The 17,688-nt window shown below is 52.4% G+C and overlaps 1 protein-coding gene across 7 annotated transcripts; it reads left to right on the top strand.

Annotated features, from left to right (window-relative positions):
* Window positions 1-2: 2 nt before the first annotated feature.
* On the top strand, window positions 3-16,210 carry LOC119842403 (signal-regulatory protein beta-1-like). 7 transcript variants are annotated; one of them, XM_043495864.1, is made up of 7 exons: window positions 791-1,242; window positions 1,774-5,180; window positions 6,001-6,336; window positions 9,439-9,753; window positions 10,732-11,055; window positions 11,753-11,860; window positions 13,238-16,210. In XM_043495864.1, exons 2-6 carry the CDS (start codon window positions 5,108-5,110, stop codon window positions 11,854-11,856), a joined length of 1,152 nt encoding a protein of 383 aa, XP_043351799.1. In that variant the 5' UTR covers window positions 791-1,242; window positions 1,774-5,107; the 3' UTR covers window positions 11,857-11,860; window positions 13,238-16,210. The 7 variants fall into 7 exon arrangements, 5 of the variants coding, with proteins under 5 accessions (XP_043351799.1, XP_043351801.1, XP_043351802.1 ...); XM_043495866.1 differs by having other exon boundaries at window positions 1,173-1,242; window positions 6,106-6,336; XM_043495867.1 differs by having other exon boundaries at window positions 1,174-1,242; window positions 6,109-6,336.
* Window positions 16,211-17,688: the final 1,478 nt, after the last annotated feature.

Here is a 17,688-nt window from a genome sequence, read left to right as displayed (position 1 = left end):
TCACGCCTCAGACGCATTAGCACAAGCTCCCCAGAGGACTCCTGGCCGCTTGCTGATCACGTACATTTCTACTGCAGGTCACTGGCTGTTTTCCAGCCGTGCCCTCTGGATCGGGCTCTTCTTGGAAAGGTGCTGACTGCCGCCTTCCTCCTCTTCCTCTTCCTGAGAGGAAGCGGGTTACGTAGTAAGTAAACGCTTCCTTCCTGGGATTTACCTTGGGGCAGAGTTGCCAGGGCAATGGAGCGAGTGGGAAAACTCAAGGTTGCAGCCCCGGAGCAGAGTAGGAAGAGTTAACACCATGCAGGGACGTCAGCACTGGGGGATGCCGGGTGTCTGCAGGATGCTAATAGGATACAGCCCCTCGCCCCTCTGGGTTAGCAGCTCGATTCTGGCCCAGAACAGTAGTGACCAGAGTCTAGTGCTTCTCTGATGATTCCTAGATGGCCACAACACATCGCTAAGTGACCATGTGACTGGACCCCAGCTGCCACCCTTGTCGACAGGATCTGCAGCCAGGCCAAAGCTCATGTTGACCTGGGAAACAAATTCCTCCCCACACCGCACACGTCCCCAGGTGCGGGGCCTGCTGGCCTGGGTGGAGGGACAAGGGAGCTTCATTTTTCCTTGGCTTCTCCACCTCACACAGATTAGAGCGCAATGCCCCTCTGGCATGGCTGTCCCCACAGACGCGAGTGTGTCTACCCTGCAGTCCGAGGGGTGACTGCTGCACCTGGGGGCACCTCTGAGCCAGCTTTGGCCTTGTTAACTCCACTAACATAGCAGTGATGGGCAGCAGCCCCTGCTTCCTGCGTTCAGCGACTGTACTCTAGGGCCCTTGGCCAGCCAGAGCCACTGCCCCAGACAGCCAGCTGGGTCAGGGTGAGCCCTGCCAGGCCCAGACCAGGTGGGAGATTTTCTTCTGTTGCTAAGCATAATGTCCCAAACAGGTAGCTGCTGGAAACCTTCCACCAGAGTATTAACCCTCTCCCTGCCAAATCAACTCCTCCCTGGCATTACCAGGCGGCTGATTCATTTCTCAGTGGTGTCTATGCAAGTTGCCATGCCCTATTGCTGTCTCTGGGGTGGATTCCTGCAGGACTCCTCCTTGGTTGCAGAGCAATGTAGCTGATACAACGAGGAGTCCTTGTGGCACCTTAGAGACGAACACATTTATCTGGGCATAAGCTTTCGTGGGCTAGAACCCACCTCATCAGATGCATGGAGTGGAAAATACAGGAGCAGGTATAAATACATGAAAAGATGTGAGTTGCCTTACCAAGTGTGAGGTCAGTCTGTAGCTGATGTAACATGCCCTCCCTGGTGGTGGTCGCCAGGCCACTCTGCCTTATCTCAGAGACAAATCCCAGCTCACTCCACTCGGCTTCCCTGTCCTGGCCAGCCCAGGTTCCAACCCAAAGCTGGTGGCACCCTCCCGAGAAGGTACCGGGGGACAGCTACAGTTCTCCCCAGTCTTAGCCTTCTCAGTGCTTCCTACCATCCATATCCTGTTCTGTGACGTGGAGGAGTCGTCCCCTTTCCAAGGGGAGGGGGAATTCAGTTTCCAGCTTCTCATAATCACAGGAAATTTCAGAAGCAAAGTCCCAACTAACTTTTTTTCTCAGTTTAAACCTTCAGCTGGATGATGATTGACCCTCCTGATTGGGCACATGTGGCATTTTCCCGGGGGAGGCTCCTTGCTGGGCTGGGTTAATGCTGAGGGAAGGTCATGGACTGACTCTCCTCTTTCATCTCTTTGGTTCTTTTCTTTTTCAGCCCCACTTCTGTTTCCTGGTTTTCTTGCACCCTTCGCTGCCTGCCAACTTCTCTGTCTGCACCTCCGTCCCCACAGTCTGGGAAATGAGTTCATAGATGGAGCTGCAGTGACCCCTGCTGGCCACGCCAATGGAGCCCAGGCCTCTGATGAGCTGTACCTACCAAACTCACCCACCTACTGATGGAGCAGCTGACAGGGAATTCCTGACCTGGCTCCCTGCCCCCTTCATCCTGTCTCTCTGTGCTGTCTGCATTGACCTTCACTTGGGGGAGAAGAGCTCAAATATAGGGTACAACGCACATGATTCTGGTGTAACACACACTGTGTCTGTGAGACCCAATGGCCCTGGAGCACCCCCCTGAGTCCTGTGGGTTCGACCCTGATGGTCAGACTCTTGCTCCTGGGGCTGGCAGGAGCTGAGCGTTTTGAAGATGTGACGCCATGACTTGCAGGAGAGAACTGGTCTAGTGGGTCTGCCCTGGCCCAGTGATGGAGCAGCCTGATTAAACCCTATTATCCTCCTGCGGGAGGCCTCTGGGCCTGACTGTGAGATGGGAGGGATGAGAAGACACGGAGGTAAATGGAAGCCGAAGTAAGGTGAAAATAAAGCGATTCGCTGCACGCCCATTCCCCCTGTTAAGCACCCGCCTTCTGCTCTGGGCAAGGTTGGATCCTGTAGCTGACCCTGCTGGTCTGTGCTCTGGGACATGGAGGTGATGAGAGCAGGGAGCCCAGACCATCTGTAGAGCTGGCTTGTGCCTTTCTGTGATTCTGGACTCCGGCTGGAGCCTCCTGCCTCTGCTTGGCTGTGAAGAGGGAGGAGAAATTTGTGTAATAATTTCTGACAATGCTTGAACTCACCCCTGACTGCAGAGGTGGGGTGGGGAGACGGGAAATGTCACAGAGCAATTCCCTAACATTTGTAGCTGTTTTAAAGTCCCATGTCTCAGGCGGGCCTGGGGGGCAGAGCCCCCCTCCACACACTGTGCAGGAGCATCTTTTACCCCACCCAAGAGAAGTGTCTGTGAGTGAATAGATAATGTAGCAACTCATCTGTTCTTACCATTTGTCATTGCATGTGTTATTTATAAAGTGGCTACATGGTTATAGTCTGTCTGGGAAACCTGTCTCTGTATCCAGAAGAGCCTGGAGACTTAAGGTCGGGGCACACGGTTTATCTGGACACTAGGACGGTTCATAGTGTATTCATACCCTTTGTGCTGGCTGGTCCCATTTTGAATTTCAGACTTTGCTGAGTCCCTTTGGAGTTCTCTGGACACCCACCCTGATCGGTCCTTGTAAAACCAAGTTACACGCCCAGGGTCAGATCTCCTGGGTCGGTCTCCCAGGCGCTGAGTGTACAGTCTGCAGGGACCAGGGGGCCTTGGCACAAGCAGGGGAAGCTGAGCACTACCCAGCTTGTTCTTGTGTCAAACTGGGGGAACTCCATGTCCAGAGGGTGTGGGTGATAAATGGGCCCGTGCAATTTCTGGAGATAATTTGAAGCCACCTAAAAGCCGGGCCCAAGGTGTTTACTGCCAGCAGATGCTGCCCTGGGACTGCTTTGGGTTGGGCATTGTAGTCCACTGACCCACGTGCATCTTCTTCCAGCACCAATGGCAACTCTGTCCCTACCGCCCAGGTAGGCTGACATTTTCCAGAGACCCACAATGTACAACACAACCTGCCTCCCTTTTGTGGCACCCAGGGGCAGCTGTTGGCAGAGGGAGGCCTGGCAGTGGGGGGCCAGTGGAGTCACCCCATTAGGGAGCTGGAGAGAGCTGCGGAGGGCCCCAGAGCTGGTGCAGCCGTACAGAGCTTTCTGGCTGATGGACCTGGCTTCTGGTGGATACAGCGAGCTCCACAATGTCTGGGGCCAAACCCACTGCTGCTTCTGTGGGGGGCAAAAGCCACTCTTTCCTCCACCCACGACAGAAGAATTTAGAGGCAATTCCCTGGGCCCCCCACAGGATTTTATGGCAGGAGGTTTTGATCTGGCCATTAGATCTGTTTCTCTTGGCAAGTCCTAGGCAGGCTGTGCAGAGTCTGGAACCGGATGTGGGTTGGATGTTCATGGCTGGAGGGTGGGGAGTCAGTTTTTGAAAAATGATTAAACTTGCAGCATGGCTGCAAACCCCAAAGCTCTTGTGTCACACCCTTCGCGATTACGCTTCAGGGACCTGTCACCTCGCTGCTTGGTGCTCACTGGACTGTTTCATGGCAGACGTAATTGATCAAGCAGTTGAGAACCAGGACCTATGCAAATAGGATGCCAGAAGCACAGAGATGAAAACACAGTGTAGCAGAGGCTGATGGAGCTTTAAGACTAGAAATGGGACAAAAACAAAAACAGAGGCTCAAATCCTAACCCATGCACATATTTGAAGGGGGACATGGTTTAATACTTGTCCCCATTTATTTATTAATGATCATCAGGATTATGTTTACAGTCTAGAGCACAGCGCTGAAATCTAGGCCTCATGGTGTTAGGTGCTGTACAAACACAGTGTAAGAGGCAATTCCCCGTCCGAAATAATTGACCATCGAACTAGCCAAGTCAGACAAAGGCAATTTCAAGATGGGAACAGAGGCCCTGAAAGACTCAGTGACTTCCCCAAGGTCACAGATAATTGAACATCTCCTGGATCTGAATCCCGTGCTTTTAGCACAAACCTTCTTTCTCCTCTGATCCAAACTGGATCCAAACTAACTCCCAAACCCAAACTCCAGCCTAGACCTAATTCCCTACCCAGCCCATCTCTAATTAACAGATCAGGTGGCGTGAGTGACCATGTGCCGTCCCCCAATGAGGCGTGTATTGAAGGAGCCTCTCTGGTAGCAGTCACAGCCAGGGACTAGCTCCAGAACAGGGGCCTCCGGGCCCAGCTTTCAGATGTCTCTTTGGACAGTGTTTGTGAACGTGAAGTGGCTGGTAAATGCTCTGGTTTGGTGTTCGGGAGGGAGATTTAAAGGCTGTCAGGGAATTCCCTTCCCAAAGAGCAGCACTCTGCCAGGGCCCCTCTCTCCACCCTTCGATACCCCAGCAGCGTTAGCATGGCTGCTTAAGATCATAGCACACAAAGGGCTGGATTACATGAGGCTTCATGAGAGAACATGGGTCACCAGCTGCTTCACTGTGAGAAGTAAAATTAATGGTGGGAAAAATAGTTAAGTCTGCCCAGAGGCGGAAGCAGGAAATGTCACTAACGCAACCCACTTCCTTCTGCATTAGGGGAAGGGCTGATCCTGAACCTCAAACTTCTCAGTATCTCTTTGGACAACAGAGAGCTGGCAAAGGCTGTGGTGCTGAAAGGTCGCCCCTCTGAGAGCAAAATGGCTCTGTCAACCCCTGTGTCTGGATTGACTCTTCCATGGCTGGTGCTTCTGCTTTTCCTGGAAATCCCTGGTGAGTGCAGAACACAGACACTGCCACCCGAGCACAAGCCGGCTAGTCTGCTTTCTTGCTGCTTGAACAGAGGGAAATTCCAGATGCTCTAAAGGGAGGAATAAACCCTTGTGTAGTTTATATCCCAGAGGAAACCTTCCTGACCCCAGCTTCTGATCATCTTATGCTCTGGAGTGTGAGAAGTGGAAACAGTATCTAAACTTGATCCCAGCTGATGTCACTGCAGGGGCTGTTCTTATTTTTATAAATGTCTGATCTTTTTGTAGAAATCTTACAGAGCAATTAGATTCAACAATATCCTGCAGCAGTGAATTCCACAGGTTAGTTAGATGTGGGTTAAAAATATTTCTTTTTATCCCTTTAAATCGTGTTGCTTTCAGATTCCATCGGGTGCCATGTTTGTGTGGGGCCATCCAGGGGCAAAATAACCCTCCGTTCATTGGCAGTAAGTGACACACCCAGAAGCTCCTTCTCTGTGGCTGGAGCAGCGCAGCAGCGGGGCCTCAGGGCCCTTGTCCCTGCTCATGCCCATGAGGTTCTGTCCCTGCCCCGGCTCCCCTGCTCACGCTCAGCGAACAGCTCCCTGGTCGCTGCCTGCCCCCGGGAGCCGGGGCAGAGCTCTGGAAACGCGGCTCTGGGGCAGCCTGCAGGGGTCGCTGTGAAGCGACACAAAGTTGCTCCCCGGGGAGCTAAAGCTCCCCCGCCCCCCGCGGGCAGGGCCCGGCTCTAGGCAGGGCTGGGAGCTGGATCCACACAGCGGTGCCCGGGCCTGCCCAGCCTCGCCCAGCCTCCCCCAGCCTGGCCTGTTCTCTCCTTCCAGGGGCTGGGGCCCAGAAGTTCCAGCTGCTGCAGCCCCAGGGCGCCGTGTCGGTGTCAGCGGGAGAGACCCTCACACTGACCTGCTTTGTGACTGGCCCTGCTCCAGTAGGACCCGTGAAGTGGTTCAAGGGCTTGGGCAAGGACCGGCAGCTCGTTTTTTCAGATTTGGGATCATTCCCCCGGGTGACGCGGGCTGTGAGTGGCTCTAACACAGACTTCACAACACATCAATGGCAACGCCCCAAGGAGCGGGACTATCGCTGCGTGAAGGTTAAGAAGGCGTCGGGACCCGATGAGGAGATCGGATCCGGTGCTGGCACGAACGTGACTGTGAGAGGTGAGTGCGAGTTCCCATCCCAGCCACACGCCCCTGCCCGCCGGGGGCTGGTACCAGGATGGGGAACAACCTCGCTCCGCCCAGACACTTACCGGGGAGCTGCGCTTCCCACTGAGACTGCAGTACGGTGGGACCTGGGTTGAGACCTACACCTGTATGGGAGTTGGGGGGGACTGTGGATTTTAGGGACATGGGGGGGGAAGGAGGAGAAATGTCTCCCCTATCCCCAGGGATTGCTGCCCCCCAACGAAAACAAAGTGCCCGGTGCACCAGGGTGTGCAGTGGGGGGTGACTGGCCGGGTGGGTGCATTGGGGGGGTATCAGGTGTTGGGTTTATTCTTCCCACGCTGCCCCTCCAGAAAGAGCAGCCGGAGCAGCTGGCGGGAGGCGTGGGGGGCCTCTGCCACCCTTCGCAGCCTCCAGCCGAGCTGGCTGCGACTCCTCACACTCACCTACTCAGGGGACTCGCTCCCAACACCAGGGGGTTTCTCCTCCCCCCCCCCCCAGTGCCCAGGGCAGCCCCAGTGGGAGACGGGGAGCGAGGACAAGGCAGGCTGGGGCAGCTGCACAGAGTTTGTGCTTCCTTGGCAGAACCGACCTGCGGCCAGACACAATCCTGGGGGGAATCTACTCAACCCCGCTCCCCCATAGGGCTCTGGCTGTGGGCACGAAGCTCGGATGCAGCCATGGAGTTACTGGGTTGTTCTTCTTCCTTTGCTATGAGACTTCCCCATTCCTAGCAAGAAGAAAAGGAGTACTTGTGGCACCTTAGAGACTAACAAATTTATTAGAGCATAAGCTTTCGTGAGCTACAGCTCACTTCATCGGATGCATTTGGTGGAAAAAACAGAGGAGAGATTTATATACACACACACAGAGAACATGAAACAATGGGTTTATCATACACACTGTAAGGAGAGTGATCACTTAAGATAAGCCATCACCAACAGCAGGGGGGGGAAGGAGGAAAACCTTTCATGGTGACAAGCAGGTAGGCTAATTCCAGCAGTTAACAAGAATATCAGAGGAACAGTGGGGGGTGGGGTGGGAGGGAGAAATACCATGGGGAAATAGTTTTACTTTGTGTAATGACTCATCCATTCCCAGTCTCTATTCAAGCCTAAGTTAATTGTATCCAGTTTGCAAATTAATTCCAATTCAGCAGTCTCTCGTTGGAGTCTGTTTTTGAAGCTTTTTTGTTGAAGTATAGCCACTCTTAGGTCTGTGATCGAGTGACCAGAGAGATTGAAGTGTTCTCCAACTGGTTTTTGAATGTTATAATTCTTGACGTCTGATTTGTGTCCATTCATTCTTTTACGTAGAGACTGTCCAGTTTGGCCAATGTACATGGCAGGGGGCATTGCTGGCACATGATGGCATATATCACATTGGTAGATGCACAGGTGAACGAGCCTCTGATGGTGTGGCTGATGTGATTAGGCCCTATGATGGTATCCCCTGAATAGATATGTGGACAGAGTTGGCAACGGGCTTTGTTGCAAGGATAGGTTCCTGGGTTAGTGATTCTGTTGTGTGGTGTGTGGTTGCTGGTGAGTATTTGCTTCAGATTGGGGGGCTGTCTGTAAGCAAGGACTGGTCTGTCTCCCAAGATCTGTGAGAGTGATGGGTCGTCCTTCAGGATAGGTTGTAGATCCTTGATGATGCGTTGGAGAGGTTTTAGTTGGGGGCTGAAGGTGATGGCTAGTGGAGTTCTGTTGTTTTCTTTGTTGGGCCTGTCCTGTAGTAGGTGACTTCTGGGTACTCTTCTGGCTCTGTCAATCTGTTTCTTCACTTCAGCAGGTGGGTACTGTAGTTGTAGGAATGCATGATAGAGATCTTGTAGGTGTTTGTCTCTGTCTTGTAGGTGTTTGTCTCTGTCACCTACTACAGGACAGGCCCAACAAAGAAAACAACAGAACTCCACTAGCCATCACCCTCAGCCCCCAACTAAAACCTCTCCAACGCATCATCAAGGATCTACAACCTATCCTGAAGGACGACCCATCACTCTCACAGATCTTGGGAGACAGACCAGTCCTTGCTTACAGACAGCCCCCCAATCTGAAGCAAATACTCACCAGCAACCACACACCACACAACAGAATCACTAACCCAGGAACCTATCCTTGCAACAAAGCCCGTTGCCAACTCTGTCCACATATCTATTCAGGGGATACCATCATAGGGCCTAATCACATCAGCCACACCATCAGAGGCTCGTTCACCTGTGCATCTACCAATGTGATATATGCCATCATGTGCCAGCAATGCCCCTCTGCCATGTACATTGGCCAAACTGGACAGTCTCTACGTAAAAGAATGAATGGACACAAATCAGACGTCAAGAATTATAACATTCAAAAACCAGTTGGAGAACACTTCAATCTCTCTGGTCACTCGATCACAGACCTAAGAGTGGCTATACTTCAACAAAAAAGCTTCAAAAACAGACTCCAACGAGAGACTGCTGAATTGGAATTAATTTGCAAACTGGATACAATTAACTTAGGCTTGAATAGAGACTGGGAATGGATGAGTCATTACACAAAGTAAAACTATTTCCCCATGGTATTTCTCCCTCCCACCCCACCCCCCACTGTTCCTCTGATATTCTTGTTAACTGCTGGAATTAGCCTACCTGCTTGTCACCATGAAAGGTTTTTCCTCCTTCCCCCCCCTGCTGCTGGTGATGGCTTATCTTAAGTGATCACTCTCCTTACAGTGTGTATGATAAACCCATTGTTTCATGTTCTCTGTGTGTGTGTATATAAATCTCTCCTCTGTTTTTTCCACCAAATGCATCCGATGAAGTGAGCTGTAGCTCACGAAAGCTTATGCTCTAATAAATTTGTTAGTCTCTAAGGTGCCACAAGTACTCCTTTTCTTTTTGCAAATACAGACTAACACGGCTGCTACTCTGAAACCTGATTCCTAGCAAGGACTCTCCTAGTTTTGCCCTGTCTCCCCTTGGCATGAGCTATAGGGCAGGAGCTGTGGCTCCCCCGATCTCAGGCTGTCCCTGTGGGGAAGTGGGCCCTATGGGTCGGGGGGATGGGCTCTCAGTCGCAGAGGGATCTGACTGATAAACACTTCTCCCTGCAGCCAGCCCCTCGGCCCCGTCCGTGTCCGGCCCCCCCAGCGGGGCAGAGCCGGATCCCTCAGTGACTTTCACTTGCACGTCAGGAGGATTCTCCCCCAGAGATATCACTGTGACCTGGCTCAAAAATGGGGCCAAACTCCCAGCCCCCGAGCCCCGCATTCTCCCTGAACACGAGAGCGTCTCCTACAACATGTCCAGCACCGTGGGGGTGAGCCTGACCCCAGGAGATGCCCACTCCCAGCTTACCTGTCAGATAAAGCACAGCACCTTACTGGCTCCCCTGCATGGGACTTACAACCTCAGCGATGCCCTGCGAGGTAGGAGCCCAGCTGGGGTGACCACTGGGGGCTCCGCTACTGGGTAGGGTGGAGAGGGCTCCCACAGACCCATCACCCTTTGGGGTCCCTTTTGGGTGGGTATTTTGTGTGGGGGGGGTCAGACACTGAAATCCAGATTTGGGTCCAGTCTCTGCCCTGTACCCAGGCCCTTAGAACTTAGAGACCCTGCCCTTGGGCTAGGAAGTGCCCTGCTCTGGCCCAGAGGGGCCGGAGTGTGTGGAGGGTGTGTGGGCTCGAAGGTGTTTGTCCTTCTCTGAACCCCAGTAAGATCCCACCCCCCAGATGAAGTTACCCAGCCTGCTGTGCGCTTTGTCCAGGGAGTAAGGGGAGGGAAAGTGGGGATGTGTGGAACATTTTTTCCCCCTCTGCTAATTCTGGTGGTTTTTAAAGAATTTCCATGAGCCTCCCACAAGCTGTAACTGGGGCCCTGTGCTGGGCACAGAGGGGGGATCCCTGTGCCCTGAGGGGCCGGGCCAGCATCATCACTGTTCAGATCTACCAGGCAGCTTCCAGGAGGAGGCCCAGGGGTGCTGGGCTCCTGCTCACCCACCTGCAGGGCAATGGGAGGTTTAATTAATGTGTGTTGGGGAGGTGCTTTGAGATGCTCTGTCAGGAGGTGCTGTGGCCAGGTCAAGTGTCATCACCGTGCAGAGGAAGCCTCTCCCCGTGCGAGACAGGAGGGTGTCTGGAGATCAGAGCTCTGGACAGGGCCCTGCCCGGCATGGGAGAAAAAGGCCCTCTGTGGCTGGAGAGGGGAAGGGGACACACAGAAAAATGCCAGCCCGGCTGCCCCTGTGAGGGATGGAGGGAAAGGCCTGGATACAGAAGAGATTCCAGTAAGAGCTGAACATGCTCCAGGGAGGGCCCTGGGGGCGGTTAGTGGTGGTCATGGGCTCAGGGGGAAGGTCAGTCTGTCCAGCCCGTGAATTGCCAAGTGCAGGATATTTGCGTTCTCAGTTCCACCCAGGCTGCGAGTGGGCACTGACCCAGCAGCGCCCGTCACACTGAACGAGTCCGTGACGTTCACCTGCCACGCGGAGGGGTTTTACCCGAAGGATGCGAGTCTCACCTGGCTGGAGAACGGAAATGAGACGCATCTTGGAAAATCCTCCCCCCTGGCTGAGAATCCAGATGGGACGTACACGCTCCAGAGCTCCCTGGAGGTCAAAGCAACTGAACAGAGGAATCGGTCCATGTTCACCTGTCGAGTTGTGCATGATTCCCAGCCTCCTGTCAGTGCCAGCGAGATGCTGAGAATCTCCCAGCCACCTCCTGAGCCAGGCAAAGATGATACTTTATCTGATGCAGGTAAATGTGCAGCTGAACCCTCCCCTGCACTGCTGGGAAATGCCAGGTCTGTTCTGCTGAACCCAGGGGTCATTTCAACCCATCACCGGCAGTGGAGCTCCTCAGTGTAACAGCGACTCTTTTATTCCAGGATTATTGCTCAACTCTGCTCTCCTGGGGCCCATGGGTGCAGCAGGAAGGGGAAGGTTGAGGGCAGGAAATGTCACTTTGACTGCACTCTGTGCCGAGGGAAGATGCTCTCTGCAGCCCTGCAGAGTGTGAATGCCCCTTAGAGAGGGGCTTGAACATGGTGAGTCCTGCAGAGCTGGTGATCCAAGGACTCCGGCACTGCTCAGGGATTTGAGGCTTTTAAGTAAAAGTGCAGGTGGTTCCTGAGTTCTTATTCTCCTGCTCTGCAAAGCTCGAGGTCTCCACTGTAGAGCCTGGGCCTCCTTGGGGCCAGCCAGCAGCATGTGGATACAGCTGCCATGCAGAGCTGGGCAAACTCTGCAGAGGCCATTTGCCAAACTGCTGTTCACAGATAGGAACTCGCCAAGCCACAGGGAAGGCCAGTTTCCTCAGAGCCTGGTAAAGGTGCACGTGAGACAGGGTGGGATGGCCGGGAAACAGCAGTTCTCTTGTCTGCTGGGGGTTTCTCTCCATTGGCTGATCTGAGGCATTTACATTGCAGGTCAGAGCCTGTTCTCCAGCCCCGCTCTCTGGATCGGGCTCTTCCTGGAGAAGGTGCTGACTGCTGCCTTCCTCCTCTTCCTCTTCCTGAGAAGTAAAGAGTAACCAGGTAAATGTAGATTTTCTGTGAGTTACCCTGGGGCATTAAAAAGGAGCCAGAGGGAACCGATTGTAATGCTGCAGCCCAGGAGCAGAGCGGAGCAGGAAGCGTTAATGTCTCACAGGGAGTCAGTGTCGTGGGGTTGGATGTCTCTGGGGCTGCTCGTAGGATACAGACCCTCCCAGTCTGATGCCAGCCCAGATCACTAGTGACCGGGTGGTTTTTTCAGGGCCCCAGTCCAGTTCCTAGAGTCCAAACGGGCCCATCACCAGGTGGCCATCTCCCTGTGCACTAACTGCTGCTCTAACTGGGCATCAGAGACCCCAAGGATTGTGTACAAGTGGAAAATGAATTACTCTGCCCCATAGAGTGGGTCCTTCTGGCTCAGGGTGAGCTCCATGGCAAACTGACGGGGCTGGCCAGGCTTTCCATCATAGTCTGTGCCCCTGTCACATAGAAGCCCCTTTGCTCCTCTCCTGCTCACATGAAGCTTCCTCTCCACACGCTCCCTCCATTTGGTAAATGCCTCCCGGGTTCCTCTGGGGCAGGTTCCCTGGGGGACACAGTCCAGGGCCCCTGGTGAGCTCTGGAATCCCTGCCCCAAATAGCTAGGCAGGTCGGGGGAGCCCTGCAGAGGCCAGGGACACACAGGGGATCAGTTCCCTTTTATCTCATGTTAGGTGCATTGTCCTAGCCATGTCGCTGCTGGGAATCCTGCCCCAAGGTATTCACCCCCAAGAACAACTATCCCATTCCAGCCGAGGGCCTGGCATTCCCAGATCCCTGACTCTCTCCTGCGCCGGGCCTGTACAGAGGGTACCAGTGACCCATTCGTGGCTATGGACCAGATTCCTTAGTTCCAGAGCCCTGTGACTGCTGTTAACCAGCCTCTCCTGACATTGCTACCCAGGTTCCCGTATCTGCCCCCCAAAGAGACAAACCCCCAGCTAGTTCCATCCTGTTCAGCCTGATCCTCAGCCCAAAGCTGGTGGCGCCGTCCCTTGGGGAACACAACAGTTACAGCTTGAATCCTCCTCAGCATCGCTCTTCTCTGGGCTTCCTAATACTCCTGATCCGGTCCTGATCCCTGACCAGGAGGGTCCCTCCCCTTTCTAGGGAGGGGAGAATTCAGGTACCAGCTTATCACAGTTGCTGGAAATTCAGGAGAGTCAGAGCCCCGAGTAAATCTCCCCTCGGTTAAATGTATAGCATGAGATGACTGCTCCCCGACACCCTCCCCCCAGCTCAGGGCGTGATGGGAGCTGACATGGAGGGTACTAGAGCAGTTTGTCCCTGGGTGGGCTCCTCCCTGGGCTGGGTTAATGCTAAGGCAAGAGTCATTGACTGACTCTCCTCATTCACCTGTTGGATTCTTTCTTTTTGCAGCCCCTGGTCTATTTCCCAGATTTCTCACACTGTCACCACCTGCCAACTTCTCTGTCAGCAGCCTCTGTCCCCGCAGTCCAGGAAAGGAGTCCCTATATGGTGGAGCTGCCGTGACCCCTTCTGGCCAATCCGATTAAGCCCAGACCCCTGATGGGACATACCCACCGCTCACTCATGCCTACTGATTGCAAATCCTGACAGGGCTCCCTGCTCCTTCTAGCCCATTGGTTCTTAAACTTGGGATCACGACCCAGTTGTGGGGGGGGGGTTGTGAGCCCAGACCCTGGCGCGGGGCTGCGAGCCATGAGCCCCGACCCCTGCGTCAGGCTTCGAGCCCTGACCCCAACAGCGGTGCGTGGCTGCGAGCCCCAACCCCCACCCCAATGTGGGGCTGCGAGCCCTGACCCCGAACCTGGCCAGGAGCAGGGCTGCAAGCTATGAGTCTCGATCCCTGTGCTGGGCTGCAACCACGACACCCGACCCTGACACCGGCGCGGGGCTGTGAGTCCCGACCCCTGTATGGGGCTTCAGAGCTGCGAGCCCCAATCCCAACCCTGGCCAGGAGTGGGGCTCTGAGCTCTGTCCAGGTGCAGGGCTGTGGGGCTGTGAGCCCTGACCCCGATCCCCGTGCACGGCTGCGAGCCCCAGCCCTGGCCAGGCGCGGTGTTGTAATTCCCAACCCAACCAGGAGTGGGGCTGTGAGCCCTGAGCTGGGGCATCCAGGACGCTGTGAGCCCCGACCCCTGTCCTGGGGTGTCAGGCAGAGCCCAGCCATGCTGAGGGTTATCAGCCGGGAGCTCCGCCAGGCATGAGGTTGTTAACCACCAGCCCTGCTACACACAGGGCTGTGAGCCCGGCCAGGCGCTTGTGAGCCCCCATCACCACCAGGTGTAGACCTCAGAGCCCCAAGCTCCTCCAGCCCAGCTCCACCCCCAGCTCCACTCCACCTCCAGCGCTGCTCCACCCCCCAAAAACGGGCGCCAAATAGAAGTTTGCCCAGGGCTCCATTTTTCCTATGGCTGGTCTGATACTGAGACAACATTAGAGGGCTTGATTCTTTAGCAGCTGAACAGGTACTTTATTAATTAACAGTCAGACACAGAAGCGCAAACCTTCTCCTGAAAATAATGGCCACCTGTACTGGTAAAACTGCTAAAAAACGAAAGTATCTTGTCTTACATTAAAATCAGTTTTCCAATATCATTACCTCTGGTATTGAAAAACTGCAATGCCTCGTTTGCTGTGAAGTCTTCTCTGCTGAATCAATGAAACTGTGCAAACCGCAGCGACATCTGGAAACTAGACATCCTGAGCATAAAAACTGAAGTGTGGAGAAGAAGCAACGAAGGCAGCCGGGCTTGATGCTGATGGAAGTTTCCGACAGCAAATGTCCTCAACTGTGGAGGCCTCTTATGTTGTGTCACTACGAACTGCCCGTACCAAAGCGGTGCGTACAGGAGGTGAGGAGCTTATTCTGCCAGCAGGCAAAGAGATGGAGATTGGCAAGGATACTGCCAAAAACCGGAATATGCTCTCCATGTCTAATGACACTGTGAAACGCAGAATATGTGAGATGTCTGAAGATATCAAAAAACAAGTTGTGCATGAAATTAAACATTCTGCTTTCAGTATATTCAGCCTGCAATTTGATGAAACTACTGATGTTACTCACTGCACACAACTGGTCACATCCGTACGGTGTGTTAATGCCTGGGATGTTAAGGATGAGTTCTTAGTCTGCGAACAATTTGAAACAACCCAACAGCACAGGACATTTTCAATAAGGTGAACACCTTGTTCGAAAGCAATGACATTGAGTGGAAGAATCTTTGTGGTATCTGTACCGATGGTGCTCCAGCAAGGATGGGTGCACAATCTGGCTTTCAGCAGAAGGTAAAGTGTGTCTCACCTAATGTGATTGTCACTCATTGTGGAATCCATCGTCAAGTCCTAGCTGCAAAGACATTGCCAATATGCCTTAATGCTGTGGTGGATGTTGTTATACGAGCAGTGGACTACATTAAAGCTCATGCTCTGAATAGTCATCTCTTTCGAGGGCTCTGCAATGAAACGGGAAGTGAATATGAAGTTCTGCTTTTCCACACTCAAGTCTGATGGCTTTCTAGGGGATGCACATTAAAGCGCCTTTTTATATTTGGTGAAGAGACGGCAGAATTTTTCCTGCGAAGAGAGAAACAAGAGCTGAACAAAATGTTCAGTGACAAGAAATGGCTTCTCTGCTTGGTATACCTAGTTGATATCTTTGATAGCCTTAATGATCTCAATCTGTCACTTCAGGGAAAACGTTCAACATTAATAGACCTGACTAATAAAAACAGAGCCCTCCAGATGAAGTTGGATCTGTGGTGCAGGAAGCTGGACACAGATAGATACGGAATGTTTCTGACACTTTCCTTGTTCAGCGAGGAGGTGGAAGTTAATGTGGATAGTGCTCTCAAGTCAGTGATCAGTGAACATTTGAGAGCCCTTCACAAAGAGTTCTCACACTACTTCCCAGTGCTACCAGAAGCACTTCATTCCCTGGTGAAGAACCTATTCAGTGTAACAGCCGAGCAGTTATCTACTGACGATATTCACGCACAGGAACAGTTTGTCGACATTATCAATGATGATGAAGTGAAAGCAAAATTCACACAGCTGCCTCCAAATCAGTCCTGATGCTCAGTTGCAAGTGGATACCCACTGGTGTCTGAAATGGCCCTGGGAATCCTTCTGCCATTTCCCACTACCTACGAATGCAAGGGTGGATTCTCCAGCCTTCTCACAATAAAGACAAAATCTCGAAACCGGCTTGATGAGCTCGAAACGACATCAGATGCACCCTTTCTAAAACAAAACCAAGAATAAAACTTCTTGTGTCAAATAAACAGCATCATCCATCTCACTGATTTTTGACTGCTTCAGGTCATTAATTGCTGTCAATTATTAAAATAAAATTCTACTTAAAAATAACGTTTCTGCTTATATTTAATTCAATAAAAATGTGTTTTAGGCTTAATTTAAAGGCAGTGGGAAAAGGTAAATTCATTTTAAGCAATAGGGTTTAAATTTAGTATTTTACATAGTGTTAAATATAAAAAATGTGTTTTTAATTTCTGGGGGTGTGGGTCGCACTCAGAGGGTTGGTGTTCGAAAGGGGTCACCAGTACAAAAAGTTTGAGAAGCGCTGTTTTAGCCCAACCTTCTGTGCTGTCTGCGCTGACCTTCGCTACAGAGAGCAAAACTAGTATATGTGGAATACGGGGGTGTAATGCCATTTGCTCATGTATAACATGCTGTGTGTCTCTGAGACCCGGTGGCCTCGGAGCAGCTCCCCTGAGTCCTGTGGCTCAGGCCCTTCAGCTCAGACTTTTTCTCCCTGGACTGGCAGGAGCTGAGCATTTTGCAGATGTGACACTGTGACCTGATTGAAGAGAAATAGACCCTTGCTGTTACTGCTGGGTCTGGCCAATCACCGGAGGGCCTGGAGAGGGTCCCTGAGGGCAGTGGGCAGGGCCAGATCCCATAGGTGCCCAGGCTGGTCTGTGCTCTGGGACACTGGGGAGGTGGGAACACAGACTGTGTGTAGTGCTGGGTTGTGCTTTTTGTGCTTCTTTGGACTCTGGCTGAAGCCTCCTGCCTCTGCTCAGCTCTGAAGAGTCAGGAGATATTTGTGTAATAATTTCTGGCAATGCTTTAATTCACCCCAGACATGCAGAGTCCTTTGACTGATCTGCCCCAAGCCAGCTGGGAGTATGTGTGTGTGTGTTTTTCTAACATACGAGTTGAGATGTTTTGGGTCCCACATCTCGGAAGGTCCTGTGGATTAGGAGGCTCCTATAAGAGCAGCAGTGACGTCACCTCCACCTGAGTGCAGTGTTTGTCATTGAACTGGTACATAGCGGCTCATCTGTTGTTATTACTATTCATTATTGCCTGTGTTATTTCTAAAGCACCCTGTGACGTTGCACCCCATAATGCTTTGTAGAAATATACTTATGAGTGTAAATATGACATAACTGGAATATGTTTTATGCTAGATATGCCATGTAACATATCTTTGCAAAGGCTATGATCTACTGAATATATTAATCTTATTTGTAGGCATGTATCATTTTTATACCTGAAGTTATGAGCGTTGGTCCTATGCTTATATTTAAAGTGCTTGCTGCGGGAAACACATAAAGCAGATTTGGTCAACATAGTGTGAAGGGATTATTAAAGTAATTGGGAGTACTTAACTAACAATGGACTTTGGGAGATGCCAATCCACATCTGAGTTTTCCTGGGAACATTCAAACTAGCATGTAAACAATCGTGTTGGCCTGCAAAAAGCTGAATCATTCATAGACATGTGACTTGCCCAGGTGGCTAGAGACTCCATCTTGTGGCTGGGATGTTGTACAAGAGAGAGAATATAAAAGGCCTGGGGAAACCCCTCCATTTTGGTC

This window comes from Dermochelys coriacea, chromosome 13 (genome assembly GCF_009764565.3).
Source record: "Dermochelys coriacea isolate rDerCor1 chromosome 13, rDerCor1.pri.v4, whole genome shotgun sequence".
In the NCBI taxonomy this organism is placed as follows: domain Eukaryota; kingdom Metazoa; phylum Chordata; order Testudines; family Dermochelyidae; genus Dermochelys; species Dermochelys coriacea.
The sequence above is the reverse complement of the archived record's forward strand: the minus strand, read 5'-3'. Positions and strand labels throughout refer to the sequence as shown.

Excerpts from the sequence above, each read along its gene's own strand:
- LOC119842403 (XM_038370481.2), top strand. The coding sequence starts at position 5,108 with ATGGCTCTGTCAACCCCTGTGTCTGGATTGACTCTTCCATGGCTGGTG. Across the intron at positions 9,754-10,731 it reads CCTCAGCGATGCCCTGCGAG|TTCCACCCAGGCTGCGAGTG; the intron begins GTAGGAGCCCAG and ends TTGCGTTCTCAG. Across the intron at positions 11,083-11,752 it reads TGATACTTTATCTGATGCAG|GTCAGAGCCTGTTCTCCAGC; the intron begins GTAAATGTGCAG and ends TTTACATTGCAG.